This window comes from Denticeps clupeoides, chromosome 11 (genome assembly GCF_900700375.1).
Source record: "Denticeps clupeoides chromosome 11, fDenClu1.1, whole genome shotgun sequence".
Classification (NCBI taxonomy): domain Eukaryota; kingdom Metazoa; phylum Chordata; class Actinopteri; order Clupeiformes; family Denticipitidae; genus Denticeps; species Denticeps clupeoides.
In genome coordinates, this window is record NC_041717.1 from 926,397 (window position 1) to 949,082 (window position 22,686).

Consider the following 22,686-nt stretch of genomic DNA (forward strand, 5'->3'; position numbering starts at 1 on the left):
AATTGTACTCAATAGGTGGTCTATAGAAAACAAAAAAAAAATTTATAGAAAATTCCTGTTCCTTTTTATAAGGTGTGCACTCATAAAAACTCATTTACAATCATAAATAGTTTATTAAAAATACAGGTCATTCATGCAGCAATGGTGGCCAGGAGAGTAAATATACCTCTCATGCAGACCACCAGAGGAAGTGAAATGCTCTATTAACACCAATGTCTTCCAGTCACATGATAACAGATGAGAAATCCTAAAATGGCATAACAGCACATTTATACTCTACTCTGCTGGTGAAAAGGTCCACTGGTCCCTGTGTGTGGAATTAAAATGCATTGAAACAGAGACCTCAGAAGTGAGTTAATCTCACATCTGTACAGGTCCACAATATAAAATAAATAAAACCAAAAAAATTACACAACAACTAATAGGACACTGAAGATCGCATCATGGGTTTATGGCTTATTTTATATAGTCATGTGAACACAACGACTGACTAGCCAGCTAGTTCAAGTGATCTTCATTGCTTTAATTCCAACACTTGTCCACATTTATCTACATATAAAGGGACATTTAATGGCAAACAATTTTGTACTAGTGCAAAAAGGCTGGCTGACCCTGAAGGATAAACCTAATCTGTTCTTTGAAACACAGATTCTGTTTTTGACATGCCCCACAGTACACTGTTAGATTATTGGAAAACCCTCCAAAAACATTAAAACAACAACAAAAAAGCATGCAGATGTTAGCTAACAATAAATAGGGACAGGAACAGTTGGGGACAGTTGGCAAAGATGGGCATCAATTGCAGTTCTCTTTGGTAGTGATGGTAACAAGCTGCTTTGCAGCCTTGGCGATGTCATAGGCGCACTGAATAACCTGCTGCGTGACCAGCTGCATGTCATGTGTGGGGCCGCTGTTGGGCACCAGGGCCTTTTTACACTCGCCCTGCAGGCGGTGGGCGCTGAAGGTGAGCAGCCGTAAAGACCCCCGCACAGCATCCAAACGTGGCTTCTGGGAGAGGGACAAACAAGAGGCAGTCAGTTCAAAACGTGCTCCAAGCCCAGGTGAAATGTGCCAGATCAGTATATATGGGAGTGTATGTGGTGGGTTCTGTGGAAATCTAATAACTAGGCACTAATGCAATGAATTCATGAAGATAATAAACAGGGAGTTCGGCCTCGACTCCCCCACCATTGCTGTTATTGTTATTGTAGTTCACAAATAATTCTCTGAAAATATATTTACAAAATATATTTAACTCGGGCTGGGTGATTTATATATAATAAAGTAATAAACTTTCTCTAGGTTTCAATCTAATGTGCTAATGCAATTGCACAAACTACTATGCCTTGTAAGAAGAATTTCCTAAAGTGCTATAATAATTGAGAACCTTGTTATTAGTCTTGGTGGTGAGCCTATAATGGGCAGTTTATATCACCAATGCTGGAAAAATGTTGCAAACATTTATTTCAAGACAGCATTACTGGGTACAATTTGTAGATGTGAGATCATATTGATGATTCCTGTTCTTTTTGTCTTTGATGAGAACATCTCATTCTGATGGAATTTTTTTTGTTATATACTTTGAAACTGGAATCTAGCTTGCGACAATAATAGAAAAAAAGAAGTAACAGAATAGTTTATTCACCCATCTCTACACATTAAGGCCTCATTCACATGGACGTCTGAACCAGGCGTTTTTCTGCCATTTGTGGTGTCAGGTGAGTGTGGGCTGAATGCAGACTGTTTTTCTGCTCATTGGCACAAATCAAAGAGTCCACGCAGGCATTCAGCACCAGCTTTTGATTGGCTGTGTGTTTGGATGGTGTCAATTAAATGTTTTCTTGGCATCAATTTCCACCGAAATCTAGATGAAACGATAAGCAGTGATGAACGAATGCAGCTACAAAGCACAGCGAAAACGCGTATGCTGTTCAGAGTGTTAATTTCTAATGTCCGTGTGGACGAGGCCGAACTCCCTCAGTTTATTAATAAACCATTTACTGGATAAACATAATGTGAGAGTAAAATAATGTAAGAGGTGTAGTCTTGTTAACATGACTCTTGTTAAGCAGTGTTGCCTACTGCATGCCCTTGCTACCCTGGAAGCGGGTCCCTCTCTGAATTACTTCAGAAACTACTACTTTTTCTCTGTGTGAGTTTTCTAGGGATTTCTTCCTTGTGTCCAGAGAGGGGTGACTGCTATGGTGGCAGTAAAGCCCATTATGACATACTTCTTGTAATTTTGGGATGTTCAAAAATAAATTGTTGTTGTTGCTATCGTTGTCTTCACAAAAGGACAGAAGTGAAATAATATGACCTGCATATTTCACACTGATTTCAGACTGTTCTAGATAGACCAGATTCAGTTGTAACTATGTTGCAGTTTTCAGTACGACCACATAACTCCACTGGGGAAAACCATACAGTGGTCTTTCTCTGGTAATAGGGGTCAAAGGAACCTTCAATCCTCCGAGCAGAAACTATCAGCACAAAATGGGTTAAAAGATTCATAATGAATGATTGCATAATTAGCAGTTAATTAACCTAGAGGTGCAAGCAAATTGATTGTCTATAACTTTCTATCTAATTGTGATAATTCATATAATAAACAAATATGCAGTACAGTGCTATAACTTACTGTAATAATCATCGTGATTGATTTTGTTTCCAGTGTTCTGCCATTTTTCTTTTGTTGCACACTGACTCCTCAATATAAGTGGCATTTCCCATGCTGGTCTGCGGTGACGTTACACGTTGTGGTCGTGTGGTGAGTTTGGAACATATCCAGAGTTTTGGTGCCTTTTCTTTGAAATTATTATTTTGTGACAGTGGAACCATACACGCTCACTTTGAATGCATTTGGTTTTTTTTTTATGCATTAAAATTTTTGCTTTTAAATACTGAAATGTAACTTATTGATGCAGTCAACATGTTGTGTGCGGTACCTTGTGGCAAATAACGTAACACTAATTTTATAAGAATTAATTGTCATTGTAAACTTTTTGTTCTGAACAGAATTTCATAATTTCTTTAATAAAAAAAAACAAAAAAAAACATGTACTGGCCTTGGGGAAGAGGTCAGCCATCTCTGCCACAGCCATGTGTATCCTCTCTGAGCAGGGTATGAAGCTGTAGGAGAGAAGCAGGACAGACAGCACAATGATGAACATCACACACACGGTTAAGAAAATAAAAACAAAGCCAGTGCAGCAAATTATGATGAACACACATCTGTTCAAGCTCAAGGCAGGTTGCACTATTGACACCGCAACTAGGGGAAAACAACAGCAGCAAAAAACTCAAACAAAGACAGCCACACCAGGCAGACTTATGGGACCTGAAAGTCTTTAATTACCAATCTCAGTGAAAATATTATCAATTAATTTTTATCAATTAATTCTGATTCCAACTTCTGGTTGTGTGAACTGCACTCTTCTAAGAGTAAGAATGAGGAGGGGCCAGAGTACCAGGAGGTGGGGCTGGGGGCCGAGAGGACCAGGGGGCGAATGGGTGAGCAGGAGGCGGAGCCCTTCTCAGCCCAGGGCACCAAGGCGCTGAAGCAGCCCAGGCTGTGCCTGAGCACACGTACACACTCCCGCTCTGGAGGTCTGCACAGGCCACACCCCCAAACATAAAACGTCCCCGGTATGAGGATGGGGGGGATGGGAGAACAGAGGAATGAGTGAAATGTTGAGACTAAAAACAAGACATAAAGAGCAACAGAATGAAAGAACAGATGTTGTGAAAGACACAACTGACACACATAAAATCAAGTTTTAAAAATAAAGCAAATGTACCACTGAAGGACCATCACGACCCTGTTCTTCAGGGTCCTGCGAGTTCCTGTGTCATACCTGTCATACTTGTTCTCCTGGGCAGCGCGCAGAAGTTCTTGGATGTTCTTGGTGATCTGTTCGGTCTTCCGGATGACGTCTTCGGTGCTGGGGAGCATAGGGTCCAGCTCGGCCTCAACGTCCTCCTGTTCGAGGACGTACCCCTCCTCGCCCTGCCAGCCGCTGCTCCTCAGCCTGCCCACCTTCCACCCAGCCCTGCCCATTGGGGACATGCGCAGGGTCAGTACCTGGTTGAGAGATGGCATCTAGTCTCCATGCATTGTGTCTTATAACCAAGATATATGCAAGTGTGTGGGTGTATTTAAGATTCAACCCATACCCGTTCTCCTCTTGTTCATCATTCATATTGTTGTCATAATCACTGGTCTGCTTTTCCATCTTAGAGGCCTGAATTTGAGGTGGGGGGATAAAAGTTAATGATGTACAGCAAACTCCAAACCTGGCAGTGCCACAGCAAAGGTAATAAAAGTTTTGCAACTGAACATTATAGAAGTAATGACTGAAAACAAGCAACAGATGGTTGCAGAGAGACCGTGGTGATGCGTAGTTATTTCCACATGTGCTGTGACTGTTGTCGTGAGGTAAAATTTTTTTGCCGACAAGTACAGCTTTTAAAGGCCTGGCTTTCTTTGTGCGCCGAGCTACAAGCACTAGACTTAGAAGGAAATTAAATGTGTGGAAAAATTAGCAGGTTTAAAATCCATAGCCTCCATTTCACCTCATCAGCATCCATTTTTGTATTTAAATGAATCACCTGACATCAAGATTTGCAAATCAAATGAACATTTAATTTAAAAACTAATTTCATTTAATTATTTTACAACATGTGAAACTTTTACCTATCACTGAAAATACTTTAAGCAGTGAATCACACAGAAAAGACATAGACCAGAAGTTCGTGTTTGCTGACCAGCAGTGTTGCCAGACATACAATAATAATTGTATTTGTACCATAATTACCTTTTGTACAATCAATAATTACAAAAATCCCATAATGTACCATAGTTTTACCTCTTAAAGAAGTGTTAATGTCATTAAATAATGAAAGTTATTTCATTTGCACAACAAAGAACAGATTTACTGTTTTCATCTGGCAGTTAATGCACAGTCGTCTCACTTGCCTTTACAGCCAATCAATGCACGATGCAACACGTGGTGATGCACAAAGTAAATGATGAGTGAGCATGCGCAACTTCACCATCAGACGTACAGAAGTGAATGGCTGAAAGACCCCAGTATTACTGTAGCTCTCAGTAAAGCTTCCTGTGCTGTTGCAACGTGTAAATGATATTCTGGGCTGTTCAGTGTAGGTAAAAGTTGCATTACAAACTATAATATACACAGTCTTTAATAATATATGTTATTGAAGCAGATTTTCTGGAATGGTCATTTTAAGCCTCTTGCTGTGGAGCGAGGAGAGGTGTTCCCGGCCAGGGATTCAAAGCGGTTATATATTATAGATTATAGATTTACTAAGCTGTGCTTAGTAACCCCAGAAGTGCACAGCATGCAATGACCGGAGGATTACTGACTGATTGAAGGTTTTGATTTTCTTCTTTCAACCCTGGATTTAAGGATTACTAGTCATTTTAATGATATTTAAGACCTTAATTTTGGATAATCCAATTTAAATACCCATGAAACCCTGCATGAAAGCCTCACCAAAGATGGTTGTGAAAGATTGTTTATTAGCAGGCATATCAGAACATAAAGTAATGCAAATGGATAAAAAAAAAAACTATTAATCACAAGGTAACAGGTCATTCGATTCAGATAAAGAAAACTTTATTAAATCCCAGTGGAAATTATTTATTGTTATGACTGCATACATCCATGAGATGAATGTTGCCAAAAATATTTATTCTGTTAGCAAAACCATTCCTGCCAGAACATATCACACCACCTTCAGTGGCTTAAGATGAAAACGGCGCAGGTTGCAGTGACACCAAAGTGCCACCGTCCCAGTTCCTGGGCCACATGCAGCACAGGTGCGCGTAGTGACACATTTCTACATATACATCACCCAAACCCAGGGTAGCTGCAAAAATAATGGGACTAGCAGTTCCTCTATAAACAGCAACCCCAAAACGCACCCCCTCACAGCACCAGGCAAAGAAGCAGCCATGAAGAGGAAGCCATGGGTGAGATTCCCAGGCTCAAGCAGCAGGAAATGAGGAAGAGGAGGCTAAGTTCTCCAGAAGGTTGTGCTGCAAGGGAGAACGTTCTGTGCACTCTTATTCCGCGCATAGGAGAATGTTGAGGGGAAGAATGAGGAGAATGTGGCCTTTCCAATCTAAAAAGGGGTTAGAGGCATGACCGTTCACACACACACACACACACCAAGTATGAAAGGAGAAACAAGATTTCTCCATTTTCAAAATGAGATTTACACCTTGGGACCCCTTCTGGCAAACCTTCTAGAATAAGCTGATATCACACAGATCTGGGGAATAATATCTGCATGTGGATTCAAAATGCAGCTTTCAAACATATTATTTGCACGTTATCTTTACATGTTTTAAAGGTGCCATGTCTGAGGTCAATTTTAGTGGTGGTTCCAGAAAAGATCTCTTCCAGAATTTTTACTGACACAGTATGGCTCATTTTGTATTTGATTGTTATGAGGAGTGAGCCTGCAGGAGAGGATCTGTGCCTTTTCTAGTTTCCTATGATACGTGGACACTCTGGTCATAACCTGAATTCAGTTTGATTTGAAGATGAATTTCACACGTTTTTAAAATACACTGTTATGTTTGGATTGGACTTTAAAATATTATAATTATTTTTGGTGTTATTTCGGTACAGCACTGCAAATATTAGTGCACTTGTTTAGCTCTTTTTTGTAAAATGTTCAGTTCAGAGTCAGTTGACCTACTGGTGAGGAGGGAATCTAGAAGCAAAAAAAGAAAACTAAAAAGCACACAAGGAGAAAGACAGGATGTGATGAGAGAAAAGTGGAAAGTAGGAGACAAGCAGCTGCAGGGTCTTACTTACATGAGGAAAGAAGGTTTGCGGGGTTGGGGCAACTTCTTCGGGGTAAGGGGTTTCTCCCTTGGGGAGAGAAGGCTTCAGACTGGAGCCGGTCTCATACATAGATATGGGCCGACTGACTCGCGTAGAGGGCCGGCGTTTCGGGTCAGAGCTTGGACAGATTTGGGTGGGACCCTGCCGCCTGAGAGAGGAGTTCTCACTCTGCAGAGACTGAAGCTGGAAAGAGATGTTCAGCAAAAAGCTCAGAAGCAAGGCAAGAGGCACAAGCTTCACATCTACTTTACAACACACACAACGCCAGCACAGCAAAGCTGTTCTACACAACTACTATCCTGTCCCATGGAGTAAGAACGAAGATTTGTAGAAGCAATGCAAAGCAAAATTAATTTAGCACAGCTAGCAAAGCCTCTGCAGTTTCACTAAGGTCTGTCGGTTGTCATGACTGCAGCTCAACTAGTCTCTCGTTAGTCTGGGTGATAGTCGCTCACTGGATCCTGTACTCTAGCTATCTAATTCATTCATCCTTGGTGCAAAACTGATAATCCTCAGCTCAGGTTAAGGTTAAGTGGACATGCTTCACACTATCAAACAATACATAGAAAAGGGAAGCAGGATGCATCAGGACAAGGCACAGCATCAGGGGAGAAGAGAACGTAGAACGAGATCTACAGCAAAAAGGCATGAATTCCTCTCAGTAGGGCAGCTACACATGGGGTCTAAGTGGCACGATTAATCACAAAACATATTTTATTGTTACTCTTCTTTTAATGAATTGACTGTCCTAAATATACTAGAATCTATGTGTGTATCCAAAGAAACTTACAGACAAGGACCAACAATAGTAGACACAAGGTGCTTCTTCATGCAAAGCGTCCATAGCTATATGGGTGGTAGTAACCTAGCAGGTATCACACTCGCCTATGAACCAGAAGACCTAGGTTCAAATCCCACTAACTACCATTGTGTCCCTAAGCAAGACACTTAACCCTGAGTGTCTCCAGGGGGACTGTCCCTGTAACTACTGATTGTAAGTCGCTCTGGATAAGGGCATCTGGTTAATGCTATAAATGTCGTATGCTGTCGTATGCTGTAAATGTCGTATCTTCACCATCAGGAAGCTCTGTATAGTAATGCTTTTTTTTATGTTCCTGATTACACAACACAGTGTTAGGGTCTTTTTTAAATTGTATTTTATTTATTACTATTATTAGAGCATTTTCCAGATACTATCTATGCATGAGGATGGTGTAGAGACCGAAATCATGCACTGTAGCATAACCTAGAGCCAGTGTTAAAAATTTATTTCCTACTAGTTAGAGAGCCCACATGTAAAACTATAAGTACCAATGCAAAAGCTCACATGCATTCAGTTTGTTGCCTAATGCCTGCTGAAACGGGACAACTTCCACACTCGTTTCAACTCGTCTCTGTTCTCAGGAGTGAAAGACATCAACCGACAGATATTTTAGAGGCGCTATATAACAAGCTGTGTTATGAGCAAAAAAATGCAAAAGGAAATGGAGGAGGAGATGGACTGCACAACACTCACAGTGACTGTTCGGCAATGCTTTAAATAGTCCAAAGTGAGGAAATGATGTGTGTGAGAGCAATCAATACTCAAAATGGACACCTCCCATTTTAAACTTATTAAAAAACAAAAACAAACAAACAAAAAAAAAAAGTTCCTCTTCTTCATTTGAAAATTAGACGCTAACAAAAGGGTCTGGGTGGTTCATTATTTCATCCTCTACAAGATACAGATAACTAGCAAGTCCTGTGTTTATTTCTGTAAATACTGAAAATAGACATGATGATTGGCCCACAGTCTAGTACAACCAACATGTTAACATTAATTCTTACACAGGGACAAAGAAAAACAACAAAAAATGAGGAAACATTACAGATTTTAAGTTAACTGGCAATAAAATTGAATAGGTACAGGCATAGCAGACATTAAATGAAAATGCATGATAATGAATAACGGTATATGATTAGAAATGCTGAAATATTGTCTTAATGAGTTAGTAAAGTCTGTATGAAGTGATGTGGCAATTTTCCCAATGTGTAAGCTAATGAATTTAGAGAGAATGAGTTATGGGGGACACAGAAAATGAAAATGTAGACAACAGATACGCAGTCCAGCTGGAAGCCCCCCCAGTCTGTGGTCACCCAGCTCTGGGGTGACCTGTCCACTGTGTGAAGGTCAGATGTTCAGGTGGATATAAAGAGATGGACTGGCAGAAGTCCTACTGCAGCAGCTCTGCTGGTACCTTTTTCTGCATTTGCCGCAGCTCGTCACTCAGGTTGCTGTTGACCTTGAGCAGCTGCTGGATCCTGGACTCTGAAGCAGTCAGGGCATTCTTCACCTCCAGAAACTCTTGCACACTGATAGGGCTGTCTGATGGGTCCGAGTCCAAACTCTGGCAGGGTAGGAATGAATGGGAAAAGATAACAAGAGAAGTCTCATTAATGACCAAATTTGAGGCAAACTCTAACATCAGCTATATGATCAGTGAAAACACCTAGTTAATAATCTGCTTTTAACAATCCCAAAACCTTCTAACATGATCTGCATGATCAGTGAAACACCTAGAACCTTACTAATCGGCCTTTAACAAGCAAAACTACAAGAAGCGTAACACCACAACCTTCACACAATATATGGAATATATTGAGACTGTTTTGTGACTTAAAGAGCTTTAAAAGATTTGCTGCAAACCTTTGCTCTGCTGTCTTTGTGCCTTGTGCCTTGGTCCAAATCGGTATCATCATCAGAAGCCACACTGTCATAGTCCGGCTGATCATTGTCTTGGCTCTCGCTTCCATGACGACTGTCCACACCTTTCAGGATGAGCTCAACACTTTCTATTTCAGGAATAAAAAGTGATATTTGAGTCATTGAGGTCACCTGCAAGCTTAGTGAAAGACTACAGGAAACAATGTAAAGCATTTTAGACAGAAAACACTAATGTCTTTCAGACATTGAAGCATATAGGGAAATCACTTTCTTAGTGCATGTCACTAGGTCTCAACCCAATGGTTCTAGGGATTTCTGAAAGGGCAGGACGAGCATCATTCTCTATCCAGACTCTCAAAAAACTTATTATGCAGCAAGTCACCAAATCTTTCAACATTTGATTTGAGTAAAATGCATTTTTGGTCATTTTATGTTAAAATATTTTTATATATATCAACAGAGTAAAAACTTATATGCACCTTTGGGGCTTTTCACAGATGTTCCCTGCTGTCTGCGTTTCGAATCACTCAGTATGTCAATGACAAGAGTGGCAAACTCATGTGCATTGAATCTGGCCAACTTCTGTCGACCCTGTTGGGGGGGGGGTAGCTCTTTTCAGCAGACTTGAAAACATGATATGAACGTTAGAATGGTTGTGCATAAAATGCATGCTCACCTGATTTCGTGTTGAGGAGTATTCGGGGTTTACAGGAAGGAAAGGCACCACCGTTGTTTCGGTTACCAAGGTGCTATGGTTCTGCGTGGCAAGCCAGACTGCAGAGGGATTCAGAGGAGGCCGTGATGAGATGAACTATATGTTGATATTACTTTTAAATGGGCTCTTTTTGCATGGATTGTTCAACTGTACCTGACAATTGTGAAACTATGCTTTTTTTAACCACAAAATATCTAATGTATTTCACTGTCGATTAAAGAGGTTTTTCACCTGCATCTGTTTCCCGTCTGTCGACTTCATCATACACGTCCATTGCCAGCTCCTCAAACAGGTGATTGCTGAGCTGGACAGGGACACATGGGGGAAAATGTTGTGATCTTTACAGAACCAACAGAACTAATGTTTCGTTTCCTCATGCATTCATCCAATGTGCACTTACAGATTGGAGCTTCTTTTTGGCAGCTTTTGCCAACTCTGACAAATCTTGACTGCTATGTAGAGGGGAAAGAATAGTTTATCTTCTGTAACTGAACAACCAGCATGTGTGTTCACTAACAATACTTACATATTCCTTTTGCACAAGCAAGCAGTAAAAAAATACAATACATTTAAATTAAAAGCTCAACATAAATACACTCAATGGGTTAACATGCTCACAAAATAACAATCATATAACTGGTGTGTCATATAATGTTCTATTCATGTATGGGGCATTAGGGGATGCTCTAGAGCCCCCCCTCAATGGATAGAATGGGCTCAGAGCTAGAGCTGGATGAGAAATTCAAATCTTCCTTTAAGACAACGTCTAAAATAAAGACAGCAATTTAGGTAATTTCATTTTGATATGGCCTGATCAATTGTGCACATTTTAATTCGATTAAGCTACATTTTATAACGACACAGCAGCTCAGTGCTAAATCAAACATACAACATTTATTTCATACAGTAAATTACATACAGTATGTCTCAATGTACTTTGACAGGCTCTACAGTTGACATACATAAAACACTCACCAGACATAGGAGCTAAAACACGTCAAACACAATCGCTAATAGTTTTCATAAAGCAAACACACAAGAACGTCAAGCAATAGTTTTAAGAATTCCTCAGGTTAATAACCAGTACCATCCCACCCAAACAAAAGACAGCAGATTTAGTGTTGAGGATGGCAACAAAAAGATCCCAACGTTAAAACATTCCAGGTTTCGATTCAGTTTCATTTTGTCTCTATTTTCAGGAAACACTGGTACCTTCTGTGCCATTTAGAAAGGAATTTTCTGAAACTCTTACCTGTCTGCCATCTGTGGTATTATGAAATGCTGGCCATTCCTATGATCTGAAAGAAGCACAGCCTGAGTGGGCACTGAGAAGATGAAATAAGCAGAGCCCTGTACGTGTAGATGATGTGCTCACCTGCCTTCCTGCCACAGAGATAGAAGGCCAGACGGTCTGTAAGCTCATACTGGATCTCCACTAGCCGGTCTGCCAGATCATGATGTCCAGCCTGCCTAGTAATAATTAAAAAAAAATTTAAGAGAAATATGATTTCACTGCCTCAGTATAGTTCTCAGAAAGACAGTGTTTCCAAACTTTCCATCTAGCCTGGTTGTTGAGAAATATAAAAAGGGTCCTGCTGTTTCAGCATACATTTCTCTGTATGTGCTGATAAACTATGTTTAACTATGTTTAATTAGGGCTATGCTAATGGTCCTCAATGGCTTTTATAACACTAAGCAAATTACTTCCAATGCTAGGCTGTTGCTGAAGTATCAATATGTTAGTCAATGCATAGTAACTTTAACCTCAGCTGTGTTACTGAGTTATTACTATAGTTAGATATTTTTTATGCACTGTATACAACAAAAGCATTTCTTATATAGCCAATAATCACATACAGTTTGTCTCAATGGGCTTTGACAGGCCCTACATTTGACACCCCGCACACTTGACCCTTCTGCACACAAGGAACAAAAAAAAAAAAATTCACTGACACACATTCACACACGTGTCCATCAAGCGGCTCAACTTTTTTAAATGCACTGGAACATCCTGCTAATGAAGGAAAACAGATGCGCTGACCTCTAGGTTCCGATTCTCAGAGTGGAATCTCTACCCATATCGCCGCTTAAACCCATGTAATACACAACAACAAGAATACCTTGCATAGTCGATTGGTGTGATTCCACTGGAGTCAGGAGCCCCTGGATCAGCCCCGTAGACACTGAGCAGCTCCGCCTGAGAGACCTGACCAGCTTTAGCAGCCACGTGCAGCGGTGTGTTCCCTTTTTCCTGTTGAACAGAGAGAGACTTGAATGAGAGGAAATCCACAAGCAGCTTGGGTGTCCACATCTTAGAGGACCTGACATGGTCTGAACACATCCATTTTCAGGCCAAAAGGGCAAAACAGTGCCTGTAGCTGTTTACAGCTGAGGAAGTTCAGGGTGTCTCCAGAGATCCTAAAGACTTTCTACTAAGGTGCTGTGGAGAGCATCCTGACACAGAACCTCACCTCTTCCATCTCTGCAGGCCATTTACATCAAGAGATGTAAGACCCGGGCCATCAAAGTTTCTATCCTCAGGTCATGAGGATGCTGAACCACCACACCTGACACCTCCCAGTGACAGGAGAATGGTGGCTAAGCTATCATCCACATTGGACAACATATCTCCCACCCCATGCAGGAGATCCTGACAGCACTGAGCAGCTCCTTCAGTGGCAGGCTGAGAGATTCAGAAGGTCTTTCATGCCAAACGCTGTCAGACTCACCTGACCACTTTCCATTTTCTGCTGTGACAATGATGATGCTGTGTCAATAACGGATCATCTTATCTCTTATCTAATTATGTTCCAAGGCACTGTACCGTATCATACCATACCTGTCTCCACAGCCACTACTCAGTGATGTTGGTCTCTTTTGATCTCTTTCAACATAAATATGTGTTTGCATTTTAACTTGCTTTCTTTCCCCAGTCTTGTTCCCTTTTCATTCTCTTTAAGAACTCTTCCGTCTATGCTCAGTGGTTCTGGATGCATGTCACTGTGTGTTGTACTGGTATAACTATGCAGGTGATAAATACAAATCTTTAAGTGTGTAAAGTGTAAAGTGAAGTGATTGTCACATGTGATACACAGCAGCACAGCACACGGTGCACACAGTGAAATTTGTCCTCTGCATTTAACCCATCACCCTGAGTGAGCAGTGGGCAGCCATGACAGGCGCCCGGGTAGCAGTGTGTGGGGACGGTGCTTTGCTCAGTGGCACCTCAGAGGTACCTTGACGGATCGGGATCTTGAATTAAGGTTGCAGTTTGTGTACCATGATTTATTTTAGTTCCGGAAGCTGATAGCTCTGCAGTCTCTCTCAAATGACTATATGCAATATTATAAGTCCCCCTCAAAATTAAAACATTACCGGGTGGAAGAAGTTGGCCTGAGCTCCAAGAGACAGCAACCGCAAACAGGTTTCCAAGTTCCCAGTGCGTACGCTCGAGTGCAGTTGCTAAGAGGTTGGAACAATGTCAATGCAAATTAATTGCCTATTCTTTCACTTTATGCAGGAACTGATGAGTATGGTGTGATCAATGAGGGAACCATAAAGGAATCAACTCACTTTGCTCAGGTCCCTGCTGGTAATACTGTCATCGTCCCTACATGGCATACGATGCACAAAGGCCAACATCTGGTATTTGGCCCTGATGAATTCTGCCTTGTTTGGGCTGTGAAAACAGAAAGCTCTAGATGAAGCAAGTCAGATCCAAGTGATACTGCTGCACCCGAGCAGGGCAACAGTTTCATTTCATCATCCTCAATTTCATCACCTCGTTTTCACGTCACAGATGAAAATGAATAAAAAGTAATATATAAAATGTGAACATAAATACAATAGTGGATAGCGCAATATGCCTTCTGAGCTGCTCTCCACATTCTGTTTTTCAATCATAATATAACCTATTTTTTAAATATATGCAGTCTATTGGTGCACTCAGGGTTACATTTCCCTTTTTATTATAAGTGTATAACTGAGCAAGTGACTAAACTTCATAAAAAGGTCATGTGCTGTAAGATTGTACACTGTTACTACTGTTAATTGCCCTTCTGCATGATTTAGAGAAACTGTACAACTCAAAGCTGGTGGAAATGCAGGCCGATCCTGGTCATCACCTACTTCCATACATTATTCAATACAAAAGACAAGGAAAACATTGTTCTCTGATTCAAGATAACAAGAAATATTAGCATTATCGATCATTACAATGGCTAAGTACTCCTCTCTGCTTTGGAAGCTTTATATTTTTATAGTTTTATATTTTATAGCAGCAGATTCCAATCACATTACATTAACATTACATTTACAGCATTATCCAGAGTGACTTAAAATCAGCAGGGACAGTTCCCCTGGAGACACTCAGGGCTGAGAGTCTTGTTCATGGACACAATTGTAGTGAGTGGGGGGTTTGAACCTGTGACTTTAGTGTGTTACCCACCAGGCAACAACCACCCAATCATTACAGAAATTTATCTTTGTAATTGTAATATAGAGGGAATTACATTTGTAAGACCCCATGATAACAACATATTTATTAGGACGTCTGCCTTAACAAAAATATGAACATTAATGACATCCAATTCTTAATCAATAGGCATACATTTTGAGTTGGCCCACACTGCATCTGCAACAGCTTTACCTCTTCCAGATAGGCTTTCAAACATGTTTAGGAATGTGATTGCTTTGGAGTTTTTGCCCATTCTTCCAGAAATGCACATGGGAGGTTGGGCGCTAATATGCTGGTAGAGCTCTCACTCTGTTGGGTTGAGGCCTGTCAACTTCATCCTGAATGCATGTTGGAACAGGAAGTGGCTATCCCAAATCCCCTGTTCCCAAAAGTCAGGAGCAAATTGTCTTGGTATGATGAACCGTTCACCATTCATTGTTTTGGAGGGGTGATACTGACAACATAGAATTGTTGCACCAAGAATCAGGCACCTTAGAAGCTTTGGAAACATTATGTTTTGAAAGAACTAAAATGGAAAATGTGATTTATAAATAGACCAGTATAAGCAAAATATGTTCAACCACAGCCTTCATGAAGCCACATATCGGTCAACTATGTGGTTGCTCATATTCATCAGGAAATGAGACCGAGGGACAAACAGCCACTTACTGCACTTTGTCCTGTGGGTTGGCTTTACGTTTCCCACTCATGACTGAAGCAGGGTCCAGCAGAGAGTGTTCCCATATGGAATTGGCCCCATTGTTGTACAACGTCTGAACCATCTGAAAACAGAACAGAACAGCCCAAACAATACATATTATCTATAATGCACTGCTACATCATAACAGCAAAAGAAACTGGCATAAAAAAGCAACATTTGAAACTAAATTAATTAACAACCATATATTCTCTTAAAAAGGATGGTTTTTAGCAGACTGTGGCAGTGTCAGGAAGGGGCAGCAACACAGAAAGCCCATAGCGCAGAGCTTTGTCTTTGGTGGTCGGAAGAGATTTGACTGTGCAGAACAACAGATTTTGCTTGTGTTGCAGAAGAAGATTTTTACACCAAGGTTGGCAACTGATGAAGAGAAAGGAATATTATGACCACAGAATAAAGCATAGCTTCAGAATATTTTTGAAAAGGTTATTATTTTTAAGATGGTCATGAGCAGCAACTTTTTTTTGGTTTAAAATAGGCCTGTAAGCCTGTCAGGAGTTTACGTTTTGGGGATCAGCCTTCTTTAAAGTAGGTGAGATGAAGCCAGCCTGGAGTGGGTGCTGAGGGGGTGTATGGAGGTTATTATGTCCTCCACTTCTTGCTGCAATACTGCAGGGAAGCAGTTTAGAGGCTGGGAAATCCTAAAGAATGCATTTGCTGACGGGTCAAAACAAGCAAAATGACCAATTTTGAAACGATTCTGTAGCCCCCATCTGGGCAGGGCATTGTGGTTTGAGAAGATGACTTCTCAACAGCTGCTCTAAATAACCTGGACTCTCTGTAATGATCACCGCAAGGATGGTCCTGGGGGCATACCCAGTTCAGATCACATAAAAAGTACTAAAATCGAGTGGGAGGGGGCAAAAGAGTAAAGAAAGGGCAGCATAAGAAGCCTCATAAAACAGCGCATAAGAACCACCTCACACTGGGTTAAAAGGCCAGGACTCCAAAACAGACAGGGAGCCAGTGTAGTGAGGCTAAGATCGGGGTAATGTTATCTCGCCTGTTTGTGCCAGTGAGAAAACATGCAGTAACATTTTGTACTAATTGCTGGCGAGCTAGAGATGTCTGGCTGATCCCAAAAGGCAAGGAATTACAGAAATCAAGGTGGGACATAATGGAAGCGTGAACTATTTCCAGATTTCTTCAGAATGGTCTGGCTTGAGTTTGGCCAGGCACCTCAGCTGAAAAAGACATGATTTAACTCTATTTTTAACCTGTGCATCCATTTTCAGAGCCGAGTTTATTTTAGGTGCGTAATTAATAATTTTTCACAAGGGGCTAGAGAAGAGAGGTCAACATGGGGGTCACCACTACCAAAAAACATACATTCAGTCTTACTCTCATTTAGGTCCAGGAAATTTAAGGCCATTAAGGCCATCCACCTTCTGACATCAGTTAGTTTTATTTCATAGCAATAAAAAGAAACATTGTGTTTTCGAAAAATAGATCCAAGAGGAAGTAGGTAAAACTATAATAAAAGAGGCCCCAGAATGGAGTCCTCTGGTATCCCCCACAGAAGCACAGTTGAAGTTAAGAAAGAGTTCTAAATAGAGATGCAGAGGCTTCTATCACACTGATATGATTTAAACCATTTGAGGGCTTGACCCCTAACACCAACTCAATTCTCCAGCCTAGAAGCAAGAATAACATGATCGATTGTATCAAAAGCTGCTCTTAAATCGAGAAGCACAAGTAATAAGTCCCCAGAATCATTTGCTGAGAGACTGTCATTAAAGACTCTTAACAGAGCCGATTCTGTACTGTGATGCGATTTAAACCCAGACTGAAAAACTTCCAGGATTGCATTTGTGTTCAAAAATGGCTGTAGCTGGACGTGAACTATCTTTTCAAGGAAATGTTTAGATATTAGGTTAGAATTTACTTCTAGCCACTTTCACCAGAAAGTCAGAAAATTCACCTAAAAAGATCTTATTGTATTTAGGCAACCGATAAACCACCGCGCAGAACATTGCAGGCGAATGACCCAGTTCAAAGAGTGAAAGGGGCATGAAAGAACATTTGCTTGCAAGTGAATTTTGATTTAAATACCATTGCTAAGACACCTCCGTGACCAGAATACCGCAGAGATGGTAAATAGGATGCAACATGAGTGGAAGTGGAATTGAAGTGTGTTTGTCTGTGTGTTGTTGTACCTGTAACTGAGTAGGTGGCCACTGTGTGTGCATCAGGTGTCGAACTTGTGAACTGTGTCTGCCCAGACTGCGGTGAACACTGCAGCACTCATCACATATCAACACTCCCCTATTGATGGAGGCCCAGCGAGGATCTGCAAAAGAAAAATCAAACAGTGGAGCAGGTTTACAATGTATGGCAAACACGTACAAAAAAACTTCAATAACAGATAGTAGTGCATTTTCCACACTGGATACAGGGTGTTCCTGATAATAAATATATTTCTGCATACAATATTAGGATGCAAATAACATGAACTTATAACAGTTCTTATTGAACAGTTACTTATTGAACAAATTTTCAATAAGTAACTGTAATTTAATTACACCTATTTCTCCAATAACAATTGCTTAGTAACTAATTTGTGTAGTCATTACATGTTACTCTCAAACACTGTTCAAAGTCTGGCAAGAAAAGAGGCATCGAAAGAAGCTCAGACATTATATACTATGGAGGCATGATTATATATTGTATATGAGTAAAGACTTATATCTTATATACTATTACAGGGCTCTTCTTCTTTCTTGTGTCTTTTATTTTCTAATTTTCTAAAGACTTTTATAAAGACGCGATGTGTGACGTGATGTTCTGACACGACCTTGCTTTTTGTACAGAATACACTTTGCACAGAAAATCTCTTGGGTGTCAGCTCATCATTTGTGGTTCAAGAAACAAAATCAAAAAGTTACACAACACAGAAGAAGAACCGCTACACTATGATGACTGGATCACCTTGATATTTTAGCGCGGATGTATTCCTAGCCGAATTGCACTGTAGGGGGCGAGAACGAGTCTTCGAACTGTGAAATTACCACATCAAACGTGACGTGGTAACATGGATGCAACGATTTAACTGAATAAACAGTTAGTAAACACAAATACATCGTAATAATATATTTTCATCACCAATTATCATAGTAGAACAGCTTTCTCAAGCAGTTTGTGATGCATTTTGGAAACAGGAGATGAGCCCCTGGTCTAATGCGCCACCTGTCTTGAGATTAATGCAGATTAATTTTGTTTACTCTAGATTAATCTAGATTACTTCCAAGATTACAGTGAGATTAATCTAGATTATGAAAATTAATCTATGCCCACCTCTAATATATATATATTATATTTATATATATACACACACACACACACACACACACACACACACAGTAGAGGCCAAAAGTTTGGACACACCTTCTCATTCAATGAGTTATGTACTTAACAAAAAAAGGTGAAATACCTGAGAACATATTTTATATTCTAGTTTCTTCATAGTATCCACCCTTTGCTCTGATTACTGCTTTGCACACTCTTGGCATTCTCTCGATGAGCTTCAAGCGGTCGTCATCTGAAATGGTTCTCCAACAGTCTTGAAGGAGTTCCCAGAGGTGTTTAGCACTTGTTGGCCCTTTTGCCTTCACTCTGTGGTCCAGCTCACCCCAAACCATCTCGATTGGGTCCAGGTCCGGTCTCAACTTTTTGTTAAGTACATAAATTCACTATGTTCATTCATAGTATTGATGCCTTCAGTGAGAATCTACCAATGTAAATGGTCATGAAGAAAACAATAAAGAAAACACATTGAATGAGAAGGTGTGTCCAAATGTTTGGCCTGTACTGTATATAATGAGAATTTTTAATTATACAAATGGAATATGGAAATGTAAGGCCACTCACTCACCAGCCATAACCCCTGAGCAGGGCGCACACACCATTCACTCCCATATTCACACCTACACCCCCTTTAGCCACCATATACCTACTGTACAGTTCTTTAGGCAGCATAAGGAAGCCCATGCCAACATGTGGAGAGAAACATAAAGCCAGAGTCATAATTTAAAAACCTTCGAACAACATACACTATGGCCCAATATTGAGGGGCAGTGGTGGCCTAGTGGTTAAGGAAGCGGCCCCATAATTGTAAGGTTGCCAGGTCGAATCCCAATCCACCAAGGTGCCACTGAACAAAGCATCATCTCCACACACTGCTCCCCGGGCGCCGGTCATGGCTGCCCACTGCTCACCAAGGGTGACGGGTTAAATGCAGAGGACACATTTTGTTGTGTCACCGTGAGCTGTGCTGCAGTGCATCACAATGACAATCACGTCATTTTCTTTTCACTTTCATAAGAGATCTTCAGTTTTGCGCAATGCTGATCATTAAATGCATTTCAACAATAGCTGATTGGGAGTGGGTTAACAAGAATTCTTTAGTGATTATGCTAATTACTAATAACAATAGGCCTGAAAACACTACAATCTATTACATTGTAGCCAGACATCAATTAGTGAGATCATAAGGTCATTCAAAAACCTATTCTCAATTCACTCAGAAGCCCGAACTCCAAAGTGTCGCTGGCTAAGCTGTCTACCAACCAGGGTGCAAACACTGTCACCAGATGCCTGTTCCACTATCTCCTGATCCCCACCACGGTGATCTTTCCATGTTCCACCAAACTTCATTCAACCTCTGCGATAACAAGTACAGAGGTTGAATAAAGGCAGGACAAGTGGCCTCCAGGACCAGGGTTGGTGAGCCCTGATCTAACTGGTCCATGATGGGGTGAGACTGCATTGTTCATCTTGACCACCCACTGTCTTCAAAAGAACCAGATGTTGCCAGTGTTCAGGGCAGGGACCCTGATCACAACTTCAGTGCGGACTTGCCCAGGTATTGCTGGAGGCAGAAACGAGGACAGAAGTATAATGTGATGGTAGGAGCACTCTCGTGTTTTGCTTCTTTTCTGCGCTGACAGGTTGTTTTGCTAAAAGGGGAGGAGTGTTATGGATATGCATCGGTTTAATGGTATTCTGTGACCCCCTACTGGTTAATGCATATGCTGCGTATGTTCACTTGAGTCTCCACTACAACATGTCCCGCAACGAGACCCCAAAACGAGTGCTTGAAAGAGAACCCTGCCTCTCTGATGGTATGAGCCAGGAGTCTCACCTGACGGGTCTGTTTTGAATGACTTGGTGACGTGTGTGTCATGATTGCCAGCCACCCATGGCTGGTAATAATGTAATAGATGCTTCTGGGGTATACATGCAGAGGGGCATATCCCAGAATGAGAAACTAAAGTTTCAATTTCTGTAAGAAGAGAACAGAATCAATAATTACTCTGAAAAAGCTAATAAATAAAAGTGTATTACTGAAATAAACTGATATGACTGATGTAGCATTTCAGTCAAAGTCAAAAGCAGTTTTATCTGATGAGTCTGAACAAGTCCAGTTGAAATAACCTTCACAGATATTTATCTGATGAGGTGACCATTTTTAGCAGAAGGAATGTCACACCATGAACTATTTATTATAGTAATAAACCCATGGTGCGGCACAAAGACATGCATCTACACCCTGTCTGTAAAGCACACACAGATCAAAAAGAGGATGTTACATTCTCAACACCCATATATGGATGTGCACAGCTACAGAAAATGTCATCTCTCAATATGCAGCCAAGTCAAGTGCGTAGCTTCCTCTCCAGTAAACCACAATTCTGCCGTGCAATATAACATACAGTGACAATAATAAAAAAATGTTAAAAAAAAAAACTTTCCTACAACATGCTCAAATAAAGGAAAAACGTTAATGGATGGGTCTCTCACACAACAGCCATTCAAAAGCAGAACAGAGAAATGGCTTCACTCTCTCTACCACAAGCAGAGCAAAAAACATCAGAACCACATTTATGAAAATTAGCCAGTCAAGTGTTTCCAGACAGATCCAGTCCTCAACCTGAAAGACCAAAGCCATGTAAAGAATGTCAGGATTACAAGCTAAGGTACCGTCTCTGTTCTTCTTGTGGTTAAAAACTGGGCTCCTGTAGCACAGACGGCAGAAGAAGCTGTTCTTGGCCAATCACCAAGATCATCAGATGAGCCCCCTTCAAACAACTGACCCAAGAGACGTTCGGCTGAAACAGTGAGGAGTCTAGGGGGAGCAGCTGTAGAGGTCAAAGGTCAGACAACCATCTGTTACAAGTACAGGTTCCCCTTTTCTTCCCAAACAGACCGTCAGATGCTGGCACAGCTCTGGGCGCAGCTAAAATTGAAGTGCCAGTTGGCATGTCAAAGTGGGACGGTAACAAAAATTGATCTTAGCAGAGCTGTGCAGCGCGCTGTCCGTAATGAGAAGCGCACCTTCATTTTGCTTGGCTGCCGCTGGTTTATGTAAGATATGCCGAGGCTGCATTTCACGGTTTGATGCAGTGGCGTCTCAGCAATCGCGTGTAATGTACTGAAGAAAGCGGAAAATATGATAATTTGTGTGCATATTCGCGGACGATATTTACTCGCGAGATTTCGGCAACACAGCGAGACCACCGGAAGAAACCAGGATGCCAGGCAGCGCTGACCGGGCAGGAGCTCCGATCCGTACCTGGAACGCTGCAGTCGGCGCACATCTCGCTGTTTCTTATCCGCTTCGACATGCTGCGACTCAGAGAGCTAGCTGTTAACTAGCTGCGGTCCTGGTGAAATGGTAACGCTGTCGAGCTGCACAAACTCATACGGTCCAATTTACCGGAGTCTGGGTTAAAAAAAATTGCCTTTTCCTAACCGGTTTACATGGCGAAATAAGGCGCAAAGGGCCTACAGTCCCCGTTAATCCAGCGGACCAGCTGGGCAGCTAACAGTTGCTGCAGGACGGAAGACGCAGGATGGTAGCCCGTTGGTCGGCGGCTCAGCCAATCAGCCAGCGAGGTTTCCGCCACGTGTCCCACCTGTTTTTGTTTTTTTTTAGAGCGGAGAAAACGGCAGGGTAGAGTATCATCAAATGTAGTACATTTAGTACATCATATATTCTATACATGTGGACATCCTTTCATAATCTGTGTGTTAAACATGTAAAAATCAAAAGCTACTCTCCCTCTAACACTCCCCGTACCATTAAAACAGACAAGAAAACCCTATCGGACCCCTCACACCCTTAATCTACTCTCAATGCAGATGATCCAGAAGTCCGCACACCGGAACCAAGCATGTTTTCTTTAACCCCACTGACTGCTTTTTCTAGGACTATTT

General features: G+C 41.2%; 1 protein-coding gene across 10 annotated transcripts; it reads right to left on the reverse strand.

Annotated features, from left to right (window-relative positions):
* Positions 1–93: 93 nt before the first annotated feature.
* On the reverse strand, positions 94–22,334 carry git2a (G protein-coupled receptor kinase interacting ArfGAP 2a). 10 transcript variants are annotated; one of them, XM_028995196.1, is made up of 21 exons: positions 22,043–22,334; positions 17,628–17,761; positions 15,423–15,535; positions 13,871–13,976; positions 13,673–13,759; positions 12,418–12,548; positions 11,673–11,767; positions 11,550–11,595; positions 10,824–10,829; positions 10,698–10,746; positions 10,529–10,601; positions 10,259–10,356; positions 10,062–10,173; positions 9,565–9,710; positions 9,116–9,265; positions 6,849–7,061; positions 4,174–4,241; positions 3,855–4,049; positions 3,468–3,608; positions 3,066–3,129; positions 94–1,008 (listed from the first exon to the last, which is right to left on the reverse strand). In XM_028995196.1, the coding sequence occupies exons 1-21, from the start codon at positions 22,092–22,094 to the stop codon at positions 796–798; spliced, it is 2,292 nt and encodes a 763-aa protein (XP_028851029.1). In that variant the 5' UTR covers positions 22,095–22,334; the 3' UTR covers positions 94–795. The 10 variants fall into 10 exon arrangements, 9 of the variants coding, with proteins under 9 accessions (XP_028851029.1, XP_028851028.1, XP_028851032.1 ...); XM_028995195.1 differs by having other exon boundaries at positions 10,698–10,749; XM_028995199.1 differs by lacking the exon at positions 13,673–13,759 and having other exon boundaries at positions 10,698–10,749.
* Between the last annotated feature and the right edge of the window lie 352 nt (positions 22,335–22,686).

Coding starts and splice junctions, on each gene's coding strand:
- git2a (XM_028995195.1), bottom strand. CDS start 22,094: ATGTCGAAGCGGATAAGAAACAGCGAGATGTGCGCCGACTGCAGCGTT. Junction 13,760..13,870: donor CCAGCAGGGACCTGAGCAAA/GTGAGTTGATTC, acceptor CCAACCTCTTAG/CAACTGCACTCGAGCGTACG. Junction 3,609..3,854: donor CAGGAGAACAAGTATGACAG/GTATGACACAGG, acceptor TGGCCTGTGCAG/ACCTCCAGAGCGGGAGTGTG.